General features: G+C 40.0%; 1 protein-coding gene across 1 annotated transcript in view; it reads right to left on the bottom strand.

Moving 5' to 3' along the window:
- The window catches only part of ttn.2 (titin, tandem duplicate 2), a 197167-nt gene that overhangs the window by 112099 nt on the left and 69211 nt on the right, over nt 1-15857 (bottom strand). Inside the window, exons 70-86 of the mRNA XM_079562796.1 lie at nt 15614-15724; nt 15137-15422; nt 13423-13609; nt 13256-13339; nt 12458-12725; nt 11471-11731; nt 9789-9998; nt 9590-9667; nt 9473-9499; nt 9308-9364; nt 8449-8505; nt 8184-8255; nt 7870-7926; nt 7698-7775; nt 7474-7536; nt 6702-6893; nt 6221-6568 (exon numbers count right to left, since the gene is read on the bottom strand). Coding sequence (XP_079418922.1) covers nt 6221-6568; nt 6702-6893; nt 7474-7536; nt 7698-7775; nt 7870-7926; nt 8184-8255; nt 8449-8505; nt 9308-9364; nt 9473-9499; nt 9590-9667; nt 9789-9998; nt 11471-11731; nt 12458-12725; nt 13256-13339; nt 13423-13609; nt 15137-15422; nt 15614-15724 — 2436 coding nt within the window. The remainder of the gene's footprint in view (nt 1-6220; nt 6569-6701; nt 6894-7473; nt 7537-7697; nt 7776-7869; nt 7927-8183; nt 8256-8448; nt 8506-9307; nt 9365-9472; nt 9500-9589; nt 9668-9788; nt 9999-11470; nt 11732-12457; nt 12726-13255; nt 13340-13422; nt 13610-15136; nt 15423-15613; nt 15725-15857) is intronic.

Below are 15857 nucleotides of genomic sequence, written 5' to 3'. Positions count from 1 at the left end.
ATTGTTCTGAGGTTTTCACATCTGCTCCACTTGACGCATCTTCAGTGACAGGTGCCACCTGTCTCTCAATTTGTCCATGTGTTTCTGTTTCTTTCATGGCCATCACAGTTCCGTATTCATGCTTGATGGTAGTAGTTCTTGACTGGATTACTTTGTCAGCCACTTCTGGTAACTGTGGCCTTCTCACTATGGCCTTCTCAGCTTTGTCAAAATCTTTCGTGGCTTTGGTTTCAAAACCTTTTGTGTCAGTTAAAATGTTTTGTTGAAAACTGGGGTCTACAGCTAACATTTCTTCTCCTTGTCCTAATACCGAAATTGCTGAGATCTGATCCACAGAAGAATGCTCTACTACTTTGTGTTTTGCCTCATTTTGTTTTCTCCTTTGCTCTTCCTTAGTTTCTGCTGTTGGTGTAATACTGACCTCCTTTTTAGCTGTAACAGCCTTTTCCTGCATCAGCTTTGTTGTGGTAGGTTTTTCTCTTGCCTCTTTTCTCTCAGTTTTCATGTCTACATCTTGAGCTTTTGATGTCATTTTGTCTTTATCGAAAAATATTTCTTTTTCTTTGACATTTGTTTCCATGGGTTGACCTTGCTTAAGTTCAGAAGTCTCACCAGCTTCTCCGGTTTGCTGTGGCAATTCTTCATTTTGTTTCGGGGCAATGCCAACTTTTCCCTGACCTAATTTTTTTCTTTGTTCATTTTTAGTTTCCTGCGGCATCGCTTCAAACATTTTGTTCTCAGCAATACTTAAAGTTGATTTGTCATTTCCAATAACAATCATTTTTGGCTTGGTAGGTTTTCCTTTTGCTTCTGGGCGACCATCATGTATTGGCACTTGTTCCTTATCTGTCTTATCAGTCCTTCTACTGTCCTCAGTTGGCCTAAAGTCATTCTCTTCATGAACAGTTTTAACTTGAAGTTGTTTTTCATCTATTTTTTGCATTCTGTCCATTTCTTGTTCTTTGGAACCACTTTTCTCCATCATACGTGGCTGTGAAACCTTTATATCAAGTATTTTAGACTCTTCTAATTCAAGAGGACTGACTTTAAACATTTTATTCTCAATCTTTCTTAGCTCCAACACATCCTTTTCAACTACAACAATGTCAGCCTTTCCTTTCGTGGTTATGTCTGTAACAATTTTCTCATCCAACATTATGGGAGATTTTAAAGCAATAGTTTTATTGTGTGAAACCTCTTGCACTTTTTTAGATTTAACTTGTTTATTTTCAGACTTTTTCATTTTCGGTAACTTCTTTTTGTCCTTTACAGAGACAGTATCCTGTGTTTGTTCTGCTTCAGTTGCATGTTCTTGCGTTGTCTCTATAACTACTTGTGAAAATGAAATCTCCTTATCTGGTCCTTCAATATCAAGAGGTTCCACTTTAAACATTTTGTCAGTTTCCTCTGTCATTGACATAAGAACCAACTTTCGTTCTTGGATTTCTGCTGTTTCCTGTTTTTGAAGACCTGCTGCTTTAAACGTTTTATTTTCAACTCGACTCACGTTTGACAGGCCCTTTTCAACAATAATCAGTTGCGGTTTGGTTGTCTCATATTCTCCTTCAACTTGTCCATGTGGTGGGGCTGTTTTTGTATCTTGCTGCAATTTTTTGGGTGGTTTTGTTACAGTTTGATCGGTTTCATTGCCTTTAGACACTTTCGTGCTTAATATCGGCCCTATGGTTTTAGTAGCTAAACTTAAATCTCTACAACGTTCCTCATTTTTTAGAGTTGGATCACCCAAACGTTTATTTCCATTAATCTTTGTAGCTTTATTGAAAATATGTTTTTTCTCGTCAAGCATTTCTGTAGTTGATGCATCAACTTCATCAAGAGGCAGAACCGTTTTGTTGCCCAACTGTTCATCTACTCTGTGAAGTTTAGTTTCTCCCTGTTCTAAATCAACAGAAGGTGGTGCTATTTGTTCAAATATCTGTCTTTCAACTTCCTCTGATTCTTGAATGTCTTTAATTGCTTTGACCTTGAACATTTTATTTTCTACTTTGTCAACCTTTACCTGATCTTTTTCAACAGTGATGGTTTCAGCTTTTGTTTCTTCACCTGCTTCTGAATGTTCATCATGTTCAATTGCTGTTTGCCGCCTCACTTTGAAAGCTTGTTTCTTTAATCTGCTACTTTGCAATTCAGTTTTAGAAGGCTTTGGCTTACTTTCATCTAAAATGTTTAACCTTTCAGATGTAATTTGTTCTCTTATGTCTGAAGTTTTAACGCCCCCAGTCTCAAAATCATCAGTAGCAGATGTGTCAGCTTTATCACAACTTTCACCAATTATTTGTGATGTTTTTGAAATCAACTTTTGAGCACTTTTAATATGTGTTCCTTGAGGTTCTGGTGTGCTCATTTTCCCAGGAGCACATTCCTCTTTAATAACTTCCTTGTGAGGCATTTTCTTAGTTGTTAAAATAACTGTAAGAGTAATTTAAAAAAAAGAAGTAAAAAAGCACCATGAATCGGTGCCAAGAGATTAAGGAGAAAAAATACAGACAGACATTGGGAGTTACAGAGACAAATGTGTCACAAAAGATAATTTTTCAAGTTGTTGAGCTCTACCTTTTTGAGGTGTTTTGACTTCAGCTTCAGGAACAAGAGGTGTAGGAATCTTTGCTGGCTTTAGTTCTGTTTCTTAAGAAAAAAGATGCATTTTCATGTTAACATAATAAAGACATTAAGAGCGAAACATTTTAGGCACAAAAAAAGAAGCCAAAAGTGCGGCGCAAGCTGTCACACTGGATGTGAAATGAGGAAGATGTTTGATGGATGGTGATGATGGAAAATGTCTGATGGTGAATGAAGGTTTGGCATCAAAAAAGAGTGTGGCCAAACGTGGCATCAAATGGGAAAGGGATGAATGACCATGACGACACAATCCAGGCACAGAGAATATTTGCTCATCCTCTCAGATTTCTGATAAATATTATACTACATGAGACATGGAAATACTGGATCAATATAATTTGTCATCAGAATTGTAGAGGAATGACAAATTTCTCTGTGACACTGGAGGTGTACTGTTCCTTGTTGTACCTTGCAAAGCTGTTTCTTCTGCTTTTGTCTTGATTAAAAGACTTGAATCTTCGGTTTTCTTCTTAAGCACAGATTCTTCTTTCTTTTTACCTTCAACATGAATTTCCAAACCTTTCTTCTGTTCAATGGGTTTGGCTTTGGGCTCGATAGCTGCTACTGACTCTGTTGTTTTATCTACTGCTTCAGTTTTAATTGAGACCGGCCTTACCTGCCCTTTCTCCTGTATTTTTTCAGAAACCTCTTTCTTTACCGTTTTCTGTTGTTCACGATCTGCAGGTATTTCCTCTTTTTTAATCAATGTAACTTCTTTTGATTGGACTTCTAATTTTTCTGGCACTTTTTTTGGTTCAACTGTGATCGTGATTTGGTCTTCCTTAGGAGCTTCTACCACAATGGCTTCTTTAGTTTCTTTCCGTTTAACCACTTTAGTATCTATTTTTATCTTCGTCTTTTCTACAAATACTGTCTCGGCAATAGGCTTCTCTGAATCATCTACTTGGCCGTATTTAGCAGAAATGTCATCTGTTTCAGTAATTGTGGCAGCTTTGGATTGAACTTCCACTTTTGCTTTCTCTGCTGTTTTCTTTACCGGCTCTACGTAAGGCTTTTGCTGCTTGATTTCTTCTACGACTTTCTGTTTGGTTGGAAGAGTTTTCTTTTCTCTCTCTTCCTTTCCTTTGACTTCTCTAGACTCCACAGAAATTTGAGCAATCTGTTCTGTGACACTAAACTTCTCTTGTGGTTTTTCAGATTTTACTTCATAACTCACTTCAGAAACAGCCCGGCTTGACACCTGAGCCTCCTCTCTTGTTTTTTCTGCACGTATATTTACTGATATAGATTTGGGTTTATCGGTAACTTTCTCCACTGAAATGGTCTTTTCAACCTTAACTTGTTCATGTTTAATTTTGCTATCAAAGTCAATGATACTTCTACGCTCTGATATTTCTGTTCCTGGTTGCTCCTCTGGTTTAACCACATGTGAAACTTTGGTACTTTCTTGGACTTCAATAACAGTTTCGGGCACCAACTTCCTTTTAGTTATTGAAGTTTCTTTTTTAGAGTCAGTAACAGATATCTCTCCTCTAAGCTCTGACTTTTTCTCCTTTTCTGTTGAGGACAAAATGTCCACTGCGGATGATAAGATCATTGTTTTGGCCAGAAGTGTGACCTCATCCTCGAATTGCATTTTAGCTTGTTCTTTCACTACATCCTCATGCTCCCACACTTCTTCCGTGGTAGCCATTTTCTCAGTAACATAATAGACGTCCTGAATCATCCGAGCTTCTTCCACTCCTTCAATCTTGACGAGGCTTGTAGCTTTGGTTGCAGTTTTATAAAAAGAAGGCGTCATAAGGCGGCGCCAAGAGGTGACATAAAGACAGACATAAGCATTAGGCGACACACATTCAAAGAGGTGATAATCCACATTCAGTGTTCAGAGAAACCCTCATGATTTCAAATATACCTTTTTCAGATCCTGATACTTTTTGTTCTTGTTGATCTGTAGACCTCAGTGTCTTCACACTATCTAACTCTTTTTGTGTTTTGTAATCAAGAAAGAGGTGTTTAAAAAAAAGAGAGAATCAAGATGGTTAGCAAGGTAAGGCACGGTAAGATTAAGCATTAAGGAAAAGTTATAGAAGAGGTTAGGATTGCTTTAAGAAAGGTGGCAACAGTTCAGTTTAGCCTAATTAGTACACTCAAATAAACCAAAATTGGACAGCGACCGTAGTAATCTATGGTGAATTTAAAGCCTTATCTCAAAAACAAAGGAAGGTTTTTCTGAAAAAGGTTATATTTAAAATGTATTGCACTTCAGTTGGATATTAGTGTTTTAATCCAATTCCTATTTAATTTGGTGACCTTAAATACCACTGATTTATTTGAGCGTACAACAGCTGAATGACCTGTTGCTGAAGTTAGCCAGTGACAAAGCGTTGGCCTTCATGGTACCTTCACGAAGCAGCTCCTCTTTAGGCTTAGCTTCAGCTTTTTTCTCTGCTGGTTTTTGTTCCTCAACCTTTATAGGTTTTTTCCTCTCATCTACATCCAGCTCTTTCTGAGGGACTTTAGCAGGCACTTTTGTAGGTGTTGGAGGTTCCTTTGGTGTTTTCTCCAATATTTTTTCTTTCACCTCCACCTTATCATCGTGTGCGGCCACAGCCTCAATCACTTTGGGGGGGACTTTCTTGGGCTGTGGTGCCTCATCAGGCACAGGTTTAGGTTTGGGAGCTTTAAGAAGTTAACACAGAAACATGCGCAGGACGTGACTTTCAAAAAAGTGCTGAAAGTTGAAAAGAACTCAAATGGATCTTTGATTGAGCAAAATGCTCAAAGGCCATTTGAGTAATGACACAAATGACACAAATACAGAGGAATCAACAGACATTACACAAACAGAAGAGGGGATAAAATAGTGCGACAAAAAAGGCATTGTTACCTTTTTCTTTCTTTGAGGGTTCTTCCTTTGGATGTTCAATAACTGCTTCAGGTTTCTTGGCAACTTTTGGAGGCTCAGGAGCGCTTTCTTCAGTTACTTGAAAGAGGATGTCATGTTTATTACTAAGCTCAAACTTAAGATATTGTAAAAGAGAAGAACACTCTGTCGAGTGCAGGAATGCAAAACAACAACATTTAGTAAACCCCATCACAGAGACTGGTGTTAATGTGGTAGCACGCTACATAAAATAAAAAACGATTAAAATGAGCCTTTAAGAGTTTATGAAGATGAAGTGATCTCCAGCATCGGAGATACCTTTAGCCGGCAGTGCCTTCTTCTTCTGTGGCGTTTCTAGCTCTTTATCCAGCTTTTGTGGCACTGGAGGAGGTGGAGGAGGTGGAGGAGGTGTCACCACCTCCTTTTGTTCTGGTGCTTGACGCACTTTAAAACAACAGGCCTATGTCAGACATTGAGCTAAACAGCACTAATGATCTTTTTAACAACTTCACATCAGGAAAACACTTAGATTAGAGTAGACTTTATTGCCCCTTGTGGGAAATTTGTCATGGGTTCACAGCTGCTTGCTGATTTAGACAAACATAAGCTACATACTTAAGAGGTTAGTAGTGACACAAGAGCAAAGAAAAAAGGATGCTAAATATTCAAGATTAGGGAAAAGGAAATGTCTAGTTAACAAGGTAATAGCGACACTCCAAAGCTGCTCAATACCTTTCTTTGGAGCTTCCTGTGGAGCAGGGGCAGGCTCTGGTTTGGGCACTGGAGCTTTCACTTCAGGCTTCTTCTCCTCTGGCTTCTTGACCTCAGGCCTCTTCTCCTCAGGCTTCTTCTCTTCAGGCTTTTTCACCTCTGGCTTCTTGACCTCAGGCCTCTTCTCCTCAGGCATCTTCTCTTCAGTCTTCTTCAAAGTCGGCTTTTCTTCTGGCTTCAGTTTTTCCGCTTCTACAGGTTTTCGCGCTCCCTCTTTGGGCTTCTCTGGCTCTTTTGGCTTGAGTTTAGGAGGTTCTGGCTCAGCCTTCTTTTTCTTTTCTTCAGGCTGGACTTTGGCCTCTTCAACGACTTAAAATGATGAAACAAGCAAAAAGAAGTAGGACAAACATTTTCAAGATTCGCTTCATTATTTGAAGCTGACATAAAAATCACAAACATTGACTGTCGGACATGTAAACAGTGAAAACAAGACCAGGGGTACCTTTGGTTGGTGGCGTCACTGGTTTCTTCAGAGGGGTAGCTTCTGGCTCTGGTTCCACTTTGGCTGCAGGCTTAGCCTTGGGTTCCGCTTCAAGTTTGGACTCAGGTTTCACCTTAGGTTCGGGCTCAACCTTGGCTTTAGGCTTGGGCTCCGGTTCTGGTTTAGCAGCAGGGGGGACCTTTTTGGCCTCATCTTCAAGTAACCAACACAAATCAGCGAGCGTTAGCATTGGCATAACGGTGAGTGGGAGCGATTAAGAAGCGATTGTAAGAATAATCTCAAGACGGTGAAAAGAGTTAGCTTTAGGACAGAACAATTAGGAAAAGTGACAAATGTGAAAATACAAGGAAACATTCAAAGCAAGTTGCTGTCTGGCTGCTGAAACACTTATGATTAATTAGAGCTGCACAATAGAGAAAACATCTCAGAGTATCCTACTACTGAGATAAAAAGTAAGGTTCCGACATATGGTGCAGCCCTATCATATTAAGTCATTAGCATTAGCCATGTACAGGATAGTTGGCAAAAGCAACGTATGCTATGTTAGCTTAGCTGCTGCAGCATAGCTAACGTAAAAGGCTTTCTTAGAAATGCATTTGCATTGAATTCCTTTGGAAATGCTTGTTATCTTGTGAAAAATACTAATAAATTGACAATACAGAGCAAGAAACACAAAGGACCAGACACAAGAGGTTAAGCGCCAAGAAGCTAGGATTAACCGTGCGCTGTGGCAGAGGCATCATGGCAGCAGAGTGAGAACACTATGATGTACCTTTTATTGGCACTTCTGGCTTTTCTTTTGGTGGAGCGGCAGGTTTCTTAACCTCTTCTGGTTCTTTCATAAGATACATTGATAAACATTAGAAGACAGGACAATGGAAAAAACACACTACACAATACAAATACATGATGCAATGATTTAAACATAAAAGATGTTCAGACAGTACACAACTATGAGTATTCTTATTCATGGAAGTTCATTTTGAAGGCTTCTACCTTTAACAGCAGGAACCTTTGTTTTTTCTGGAATGGAAACTACTGGCACCTTTTCTTCCACTGGCTTTTTGGGAGTGACTACATACACAATACATGAATTTACCAACATGTAAACACTCATGACAAGACACAAGTTTTAACATACTAGGTTAAAACTTGTTTATGCTAATACCTTTAGGTGGTGAGGGCTCTTTGACAGCTGCCTTTGGCTTTTCTTCTGGTTTCTTATCTTTAAAAGACACTGATTATGTTAACACACTGCACAGACTTCGACAACAGTTATAAGAAGCACTTGCAAAAGCACAGTGGCTCAGCAAAAGATAAAGAGAGAAGGAGTAGCTTAAAGTGCAGCCAGTTGGCATCATAAAGACCAGTTACAGAGCAAAAGAGCGACTGATTTTAGTAGGAGAGGATGAATGATTAAGATGGGTTCAAGGACAGAGCAAGAAGCAGCAAAAGCGCTAAGACATTTAGCTCTGCGAGTACCTTTAGTTGGAATTTGCTCCCTGCCTTCCACTTTGGTGGTTATCACGGATTCCTCAATGGCAACTCTGGCAGCTACGGGAAAAACACACAAAGCAAATATTTCTGAATATTTCTTTGTTTTTAGGCGAAAATATGGTCCATAATCACCTAAAATTACAAGTTTTCAAGATGGGGAAAACGAAGTGAAACATTAAAAATACATACAGACAAACAATAAGAGAGTTTTTTGTTTTTTAATCAAAGGTGTGCTCTAATGCTCTTATACCTTGAGCTTCAATAACTTGTTGTGTTACAGACTCTTCTGTCCAGCTTTCAACGGCGACTGAAGACGTGACACACAAAACACAAAAGTGACAAAACACAACACAAGTGAGGAAGAATAAACACAAACACTGTGCCAAAGAAACTGTCAAGCTTGCCATCTCATTGTTTCTTCAGGGAACATAAAGATGTGAAGACCAAAAACATTTCAAAGTTAAGGTATCCTTCATTGTAACCGAAAGGAAATTAGGCCTCATCTTAAAATGAGAGGGCAAACTCGAAAATGATTTGACAATGCATGATTAAATAAAAAACAATGAAGATGAAGGTTAAAATGAAAACCCAAGATGAAATGGAAGATGAAGAATCAGAAAGACTGTCATGCCCAGTGAACACACGTGTAAATGATAATGAAGATGTTAATGATGACCTGATTTGAGAGACTCTTTTTTTTAATTTAATGGCTGATGAAGGTTGATGAAGAGGATGGAATTTTAATGGGAAGGTGTATTTTTGATTACATTGGTAAGGTTTACCTCTCTGCTCCACCTCCTCTTCATAGTGATAAGAATACTCAGCCGACTCTTGCACTGAAGAGAGTTTAATTCATTGTGTGAGTGTTGCTGAATTGCTTAGTGTGTTAATTTTGTGAACGTCCTATTACTAAATACCTCTTTGTTTCCTTTCCTCTTCATATTGATAAAACTCTGCGGATTCTTAAAAGACAATACATACCTTTGGTCATTTACCGCAAATGGGATTCACTCAAAAATGAGTAGTGTTTGAGTCTTTGGTTATTGAAGACGGTAAAAGATTTAGTATTGTTTTAGTTTCCTTGTTCATTAAAATCTTCCCAGTCTTACCTTGGATTGCAATGGAAGAAGGCATTTCGGGCCTCTGAACTGATGAGTCTGGGACATCTACAGAATATTAAAATACGTTTTATTTTGCCGATTTTAGCTGAGAAATGTGATACAATAGTTATAAGAGAAGCTTTTTTTTGTTAGTGGCCAAGAAATAACACTTACCGAGAGGAATCATTGCTAATTCGATCTCTGCGAAGGGGAAGAATGAAGAAGGAGTTATAAACCCAAAAGGCAGAAGCTGCACAAAGCAGAAAAGTGGCGTCTGACTGGGGACTGTACCTTTGCCAGACAAATAAAGCTCAGCTGTGCTCTTAGCCTCTCCTCTGGGTTCCAACCTCACAATCACTGAGTATACGCCTACATGGAATTAGTAATGAAGACACTCAATTTAGAAAAAGGATGGCAACAAAAAGTGTAGAAAAAAAAACAAAAAGAAAATCTTGCGGGCTTTTGGAAGGGCCGTTCGCGCTCTACACACCTTCGTCATCAAGGGTCACATTTCGGATGACCATGAAATGTCTTCGGCCCTCGCTGCGGAAGTTGTATTTCGGGCTTTCCTTCAGCTCCCACGTGTCTTTGTACCACGACACGATTGCGTTGTCGAAGGAGACCTCGCACTCGAAAGTGGCCGATTGCCGTTCGTTGACCTCGACGTTGTGGATGCGTTTGGTGAAATGAATTTGTTCGGCTAAAACAGATACACATGTGTGAGTGCTCGGGTTTGGAGTCACAGCTTGGAGGGGAGGGGGGGGGGGGGAGGGGGTTGTGTGAATGGCACAACTGGAGTGCAATGGTAATGGCACAACATCCAAACGGTTAAGGCAGCCCAGTCTCCAAGACCAAGTTATACCTGGCGGACTACAAGTACAGACACTTGTACAGGTGTTATTAGGTTTGGATCTGAAGGTTAACAATGTGCTTTATATGACTGAGGGGAGAATGAATATACATCAAATTGTAAGGAGACGTTAAATGTGAATAAAACCTACATAAGGCTAATGAATTCATAAATTAATTGATGTATTGAACATATTGTGGCCTCCAGCATTGTTCGTGATCTTCTTGATTGAGTTCATTTGTACTGGTCCAGTAACATGTCAACGTTACTGTGTCAAAACTAGGGTTGTCCCAAAAAAAAAGGATTCCTCTGTACAAAATCGATACTGCAAATGGTATCAAAGCTAGATATTCATTTGAGCAGGTATTGATACTTTCTGCCAGAGCTCAGCGGGAAGGAATCAGCGCGCTACACTAACACTACAACTAAAAAGTAAAAAGAAAAAAAAGTAAACTAAATGCATCCATTGTCGAAATGTAAGAGGATCTGATTACAGGTCGAAATGAGCAGGCGATTTTTATAGAAACTGTAGAATTTGCGATTGTGGGTAACATTAGCTTAGCGCCATCCATTTGTTTACATTGGTTTACATCAGTTAGCATCAGTTTTTTTTTTTCATCAAAATTCTCATCAAAATGAAATCATACCAATGTCAATTGTACAGTTACATGTTTTCTATCTGTACTTTGCTCATGGATATTTTTTAGAGGGATTTCAAAGTTTTAATATTGTGCTTTGAATTGCACATTATTCTGCTCCTAAATGTGACAGCAGTGACTGTTACTGTTCCTTTAGGCAGAAACAGACAGTGTTTAACCTGATGGTCACGGGCCACATCCAGTCTGTATTTGACTTTTGATATGAATATTGCAGCTCAAAATGCAAAACAGAGAGAAATTGAGTTTGAAATATTAGTATTGTGACAACACTAGTCAAAACACTATATTTGTTTTGTTTTGGTATCAACATGGATAACTATTGTTTTTGTCTGAGACTGGGCTGAGTTAGAAATGGTTATCCACAAAGGCCGTTATTGTTGATGAGAATGTAGAGAATGCAAGAAGACGACGACAGATGAGGCGATGAGTTTGTTGTTTGCTGTTTGAAAGCCTTCATCCAACAACATGGTTAAGACAGAAGGAACAGAAATGTCCAAAAAGGTAAGAAAAAAAAGAGAGTGAAATCCATACGTTGAGCAATGAGCATTAGTGTCGTCGTTTTTTGGGGTTTTTTTTGGTGGAAATCGGAAGAGGTTAGTGAAAGTGATAGAGCATCCACGGAAGAGTTTTTTTGTTTTTCGGGCGGTTGTTCCAGGTACAAACCTTCCACCCAGAGCTCGGCGGAGGACTCGAGGTGCTGGTAGCGGCAGGAGTAGCGGCCCTGGTCTTCTGGCTTGAGGTCAGTGATCAGGAGCTTCTGAACCTTGTGCTCCACCTCAGACCTGTACCTGCCCTTCAGCTCTAACTGCTGGCCATTCTTATACCACTGCGCCTCAACGTTAGGGATGGACAACTGACAAGACAGAGCGCACGACTGGCCTTTCTTACCCGAGGTGTCCTGCAGGTGCTTCTCCACTTCCGCCTCTGCAAGACACAAGGGAAATGTGTTTAATGCTTTGTATTCATTTTGAAATACTTTTTGGAACTTCTTTGCATTGACATTTTACAAAATACTCTGAGGAAACTCTGAAGAGTAAATTATGTTTACTGATTTCGCTGACTTAATTTTAGAAGATCAATTAAAAATTGATAAAGGTTGGCGGTTGAATCCCGATTAAACCGTGTATATTGACCATGGGTCAAAACGTAAAGATTCTAAATATTGTTCAGTCCAAAACTGGAATGTCTGGAGTCAGAAGGAAATGTTGTTGCAAGAGTTTAAAGAAAAAAACGTGCTAAAGTTTCATAATATGAAACTTTAGCACCTTTTTTTCGTTATCTCTCTATTATGCTTTTCTTTAGCATATTATGCTTTTCTTTAGTCTCTCAGAAAGATAACGACCATAGTACAGTGTCATCTCCGTTGCCTTTCGTGCTACACGTGGATACCAAATGGGTCAATATTTCTGAATGAATATGTGTGGGAAAGACAGTTTTGGAGTTATTTTCAGGATATCTCCGGCTCGCTATCTGCTATCCAAAGCATCATAAAGTAAGCATTGCAAAGGGAGAGCTTAGTCCTTTTTTTACTCTGACATTAAAACTAAGATGTTAAAGGATAAAACTAGCTAAAAATCTCAACATTGACCACTGCAGTATTTCGCCTTAATCCCAGAAATATAAAACGTTGACTTTAAAGAGTATACTGACCGGTGACGGTGAGCTTAGCGCTGGAGATGTGTGGTCCACACACCACGCGGTAGTTGCTCTGATCAGATGCCTGGCACTTCTTGATCTTGAGCAGGTGACGGTCGCCGCTGATGCTGATGGCGTACTTGTCGTTGGTGTCCAGCTTTTGCGTGCCCTTGTACCAGGACAGGGTGATCTCGGGGTAGTTGATCTTGATCTCACACTCAAACACAGCCTCTTTGCCAGTGAAAGCAAATTGGTCGGAGATGTCCTTCACCACAGTGACAGGCTGAAAGGAGAGACACTTGAAAATCCTGAAACAAAACTTACAAGAACTGCAAAATATATCTGACCACATTTGTATAACTTTAAGTAAATTTTGAAGGCGTATGGTTTAGACGTCCTTAACGCTGAACCAACTACAACATTATGATAATCTCTATGGGTTTAGGCAACTCAAAGTGACACTGACCAGCTTTTCCAAAAAAAAAGTAGTGAGGCGAGTAACTTCATTCATTACAAGCGCATGTGTTGTTCTCCTTCCGCTCCTGTCTCTTTTAGTGCTGAATGAATGAATGAATAGTGTGGCATAGTGTGGAATAGTGTGGAATAGTGTGGAATAGTGTGGAATAGTGTGGAATAGTGTGGAATAGTGTGGAATAGTGTGGAATAGTGTGGAATAGTGTGTCGATGGCATGTAGGTCGTGAAAGATCAGATACAGCTTGCATTAGAGCTTTGGCCTGCAGTCTGAACATAGCCACACACACTGCAAACTCTTCCTTTCATATTTTTACAACTGACAGGTGTATGGGTCTGACCTCAGTTCTCTCCATCCTCTTCTGCAGATCAGCCACCAGTCGCGCCATATCCTCGTCCGACTCTCTGTCTCCACGTTCCAGTTCCTGCTGTGAAACACAGCAAATTATGTTTTACATTTTACATTTCAAACCATGTTGAAAATCTACCCAGTGTCTGTTTCATTTACCGGTTTTACACTTTCCTCTCCTTTCTCTTTCTTGAGCTGCTCCATGGCCTGCAGCAGCCCTCTGTAGTCAGTGATGCCGTACATTCGGGCATATTTTTCATACTCTTTGGGGTCCACGTTTCTCAGGAGTTCGACAATGTCAATGTTGTCCTTCTCCTCTTTCGGACTCTTCTGCTTGGATGGCGTCCTATGGAAAGGAAATGTAACTAATGCGTTATGTTCTGGTGACGTCGGAAAGTTCAAAAAGGACAGAGGAGCTTACGGACAGAGCGCTTATTTAACCAGGAATAATTGATATGGGAGAATTTCAAATAAGCTGTTTTAGATTGATATTGCATTCTCTAAGTGATCGAGTATCTGAAATCACTTTTTATTTGACCAAATAACTGCATAAAGCACTAAACCCTACACTATAAAAAAGGTGGTGTCACATTCACTATCTGCTCTGTCACCACAAATAAACAAATAAACAAATAAACGTGGACACTGGACAATGATCCAGAAATTGAAAAAAAGGTTAAACCAGAATTAGCCATAATAGTGAAAACATTAAATAGACTCAAACACTTACTGTATTACTCAATTAAAAGGCTGTAAGTAATTCAATAACTCTCCCTCTAGGATTTTGCGGGCAATTTTTGTGATTGTTACGGGCAAATGCCCAAATGCTCAAATGCCTGATCTTGCAGGCCATTTCTCCAAAAGTTGTGATGAAAAGTTGTGGGTTGGTTTTCTGTTGGAAACAATATATTTCTACATCAAAATCTAACTTCACAGTAGGTTTAACACCTTAACCCCCACCTGAACCAACCACATTTTCTCCAGTTTGGCTTTACCCAAATCTAAAAGCTTCTTGGTAAAAAGGGTCAAAATAGCAACAAAACTTAGGATGAAAATGCATCAAAAGAGCGCCAAACGTGACGAAAAAGCAACAAAAAGGCACAAAAAAAAGAGAACAGAAAAGTGATGAAAATGTGACAAAAATCCAACAAAAAAACGATGGAAAAAAAATGTCCAAAAAGTGACAAGTGACAACGACTTTTGTAGGTCTTTCGAATGAGGCTTTACACTGGCCTATAGGCTGTATCCTTTGAGATTTTGGGTAAAGCTAAACTGGAGAAAATGCACTCGGTGATGGAGGTTACGAGGTTAACCAAAGAGACGGGAATAAGAAAACACTTAAAATAGGCATTGTTTTAAATAGTTGTGTCATGTATAACGGAGCGCATCCCTTTTCAAAGCTTTGGACAGTGGAAGGAGCAGACCTGTCGCTGTGAGCGGCAGACTCTGAATCCACACAACCCTGCGAAAACAGAGCCCTCTCACTCACTGATATTGAGTACCATATCACATGATAATGATCTAGTAGCAGAAAAATGAGATTCTGACAGGGGGCGCAAGGATTACAGGGCGGCGCTCGCTGTAAAGTCAGATAGTGAGGAGAGGGCGGATTGTGAGTCGCCGCTTCAGTCTCAATTACGTAAACCCACGGAGGCGCTGGACACCTCTCCCTACGTGCAAATATAACAAGTTAAATGGATTGAACTGATCTGAAACTCACTTTAGTTGCAGGAAAGTTGCAAAGATACGCAATTGTTTGAATAATTGAGGGAGAGTTTAAATCGGTTTGGAAAAGTTGCAATGGCGCACTGATTTTGCAGAGTTATGATCGCAGCGTTCTGGAGGGACTGCAATAAAGCGAGCTGTCACTCACTTCTTGAGTTTGGCTCTGAGGTCTCCCTCCAGCTCGGCGCTCGCCTTCTTCTCTTCCACGTGCATGTCGGCGCTGGCCTCGATCTCGCCGTGCTTGTTGGAGGCCACACAGCGGTACTGGCCTGAGTCGGACTTGGTCACCTCGCGGATCTCCAGCTTGGACACCTCGCCCTTCTGCTCGATGGAGATGCGGCCGCCGTTTGTCAGCTGCCGCCACTTGCCCTTCATCCATTTGACGTTGGGGATGGGGTCGCCGCCCACTTTGGCAATGAAGGTGGCGGTACCCTCTGAGACGAAAGGGCAGGCAAAATGTTAGTACTGTTTATTGGATTTGATTGTTTGCTGACGGCACATTTTTGGATAAATAGGGAAGCAATTTAGCTGTACTATTTTAGCTAAAATATCATTAATTTGGTGTGGTGATCTAATGTATCTAATGTAGGTATTGAATCATATATTTGTGGTTTGAGCATCTTACTCTCTACAATGTTGACTGTCTTTGGTTCTTCCACAAAGTAGAGATTGTCAAGTTTCTTGGCCTGAGGAGCAGCAGGGGCTTCAGCCGGGGCAGGGGCAGCTCCTGATTTCTCTGCAAAGCAATAAATAACAGTGACAAATGATAAACTTTTTTCAGTTCACGCTACACCAGGTAACACGCTGAGTAAATAATAACTGGAGAAGAAAAGCTCCCTCGTAGAAGATTGCAAAGTTGGCTTATGTCA

This window comes from Gobius niger (assembly GCF_951799975.1).
Source record: "Gobius niger genome assembly, chromosome: 9".
Classification (NCBI taxonomy): domain Eukaryota; kingdom Metazoa; phylum Chordata; class Actinopteri; order Gobiiformes; family Gobiidae; genus Gobius; species Gobius niger.
This window is presented reverse-complemented; position numbering and strand designations above follow the sequence as displayed.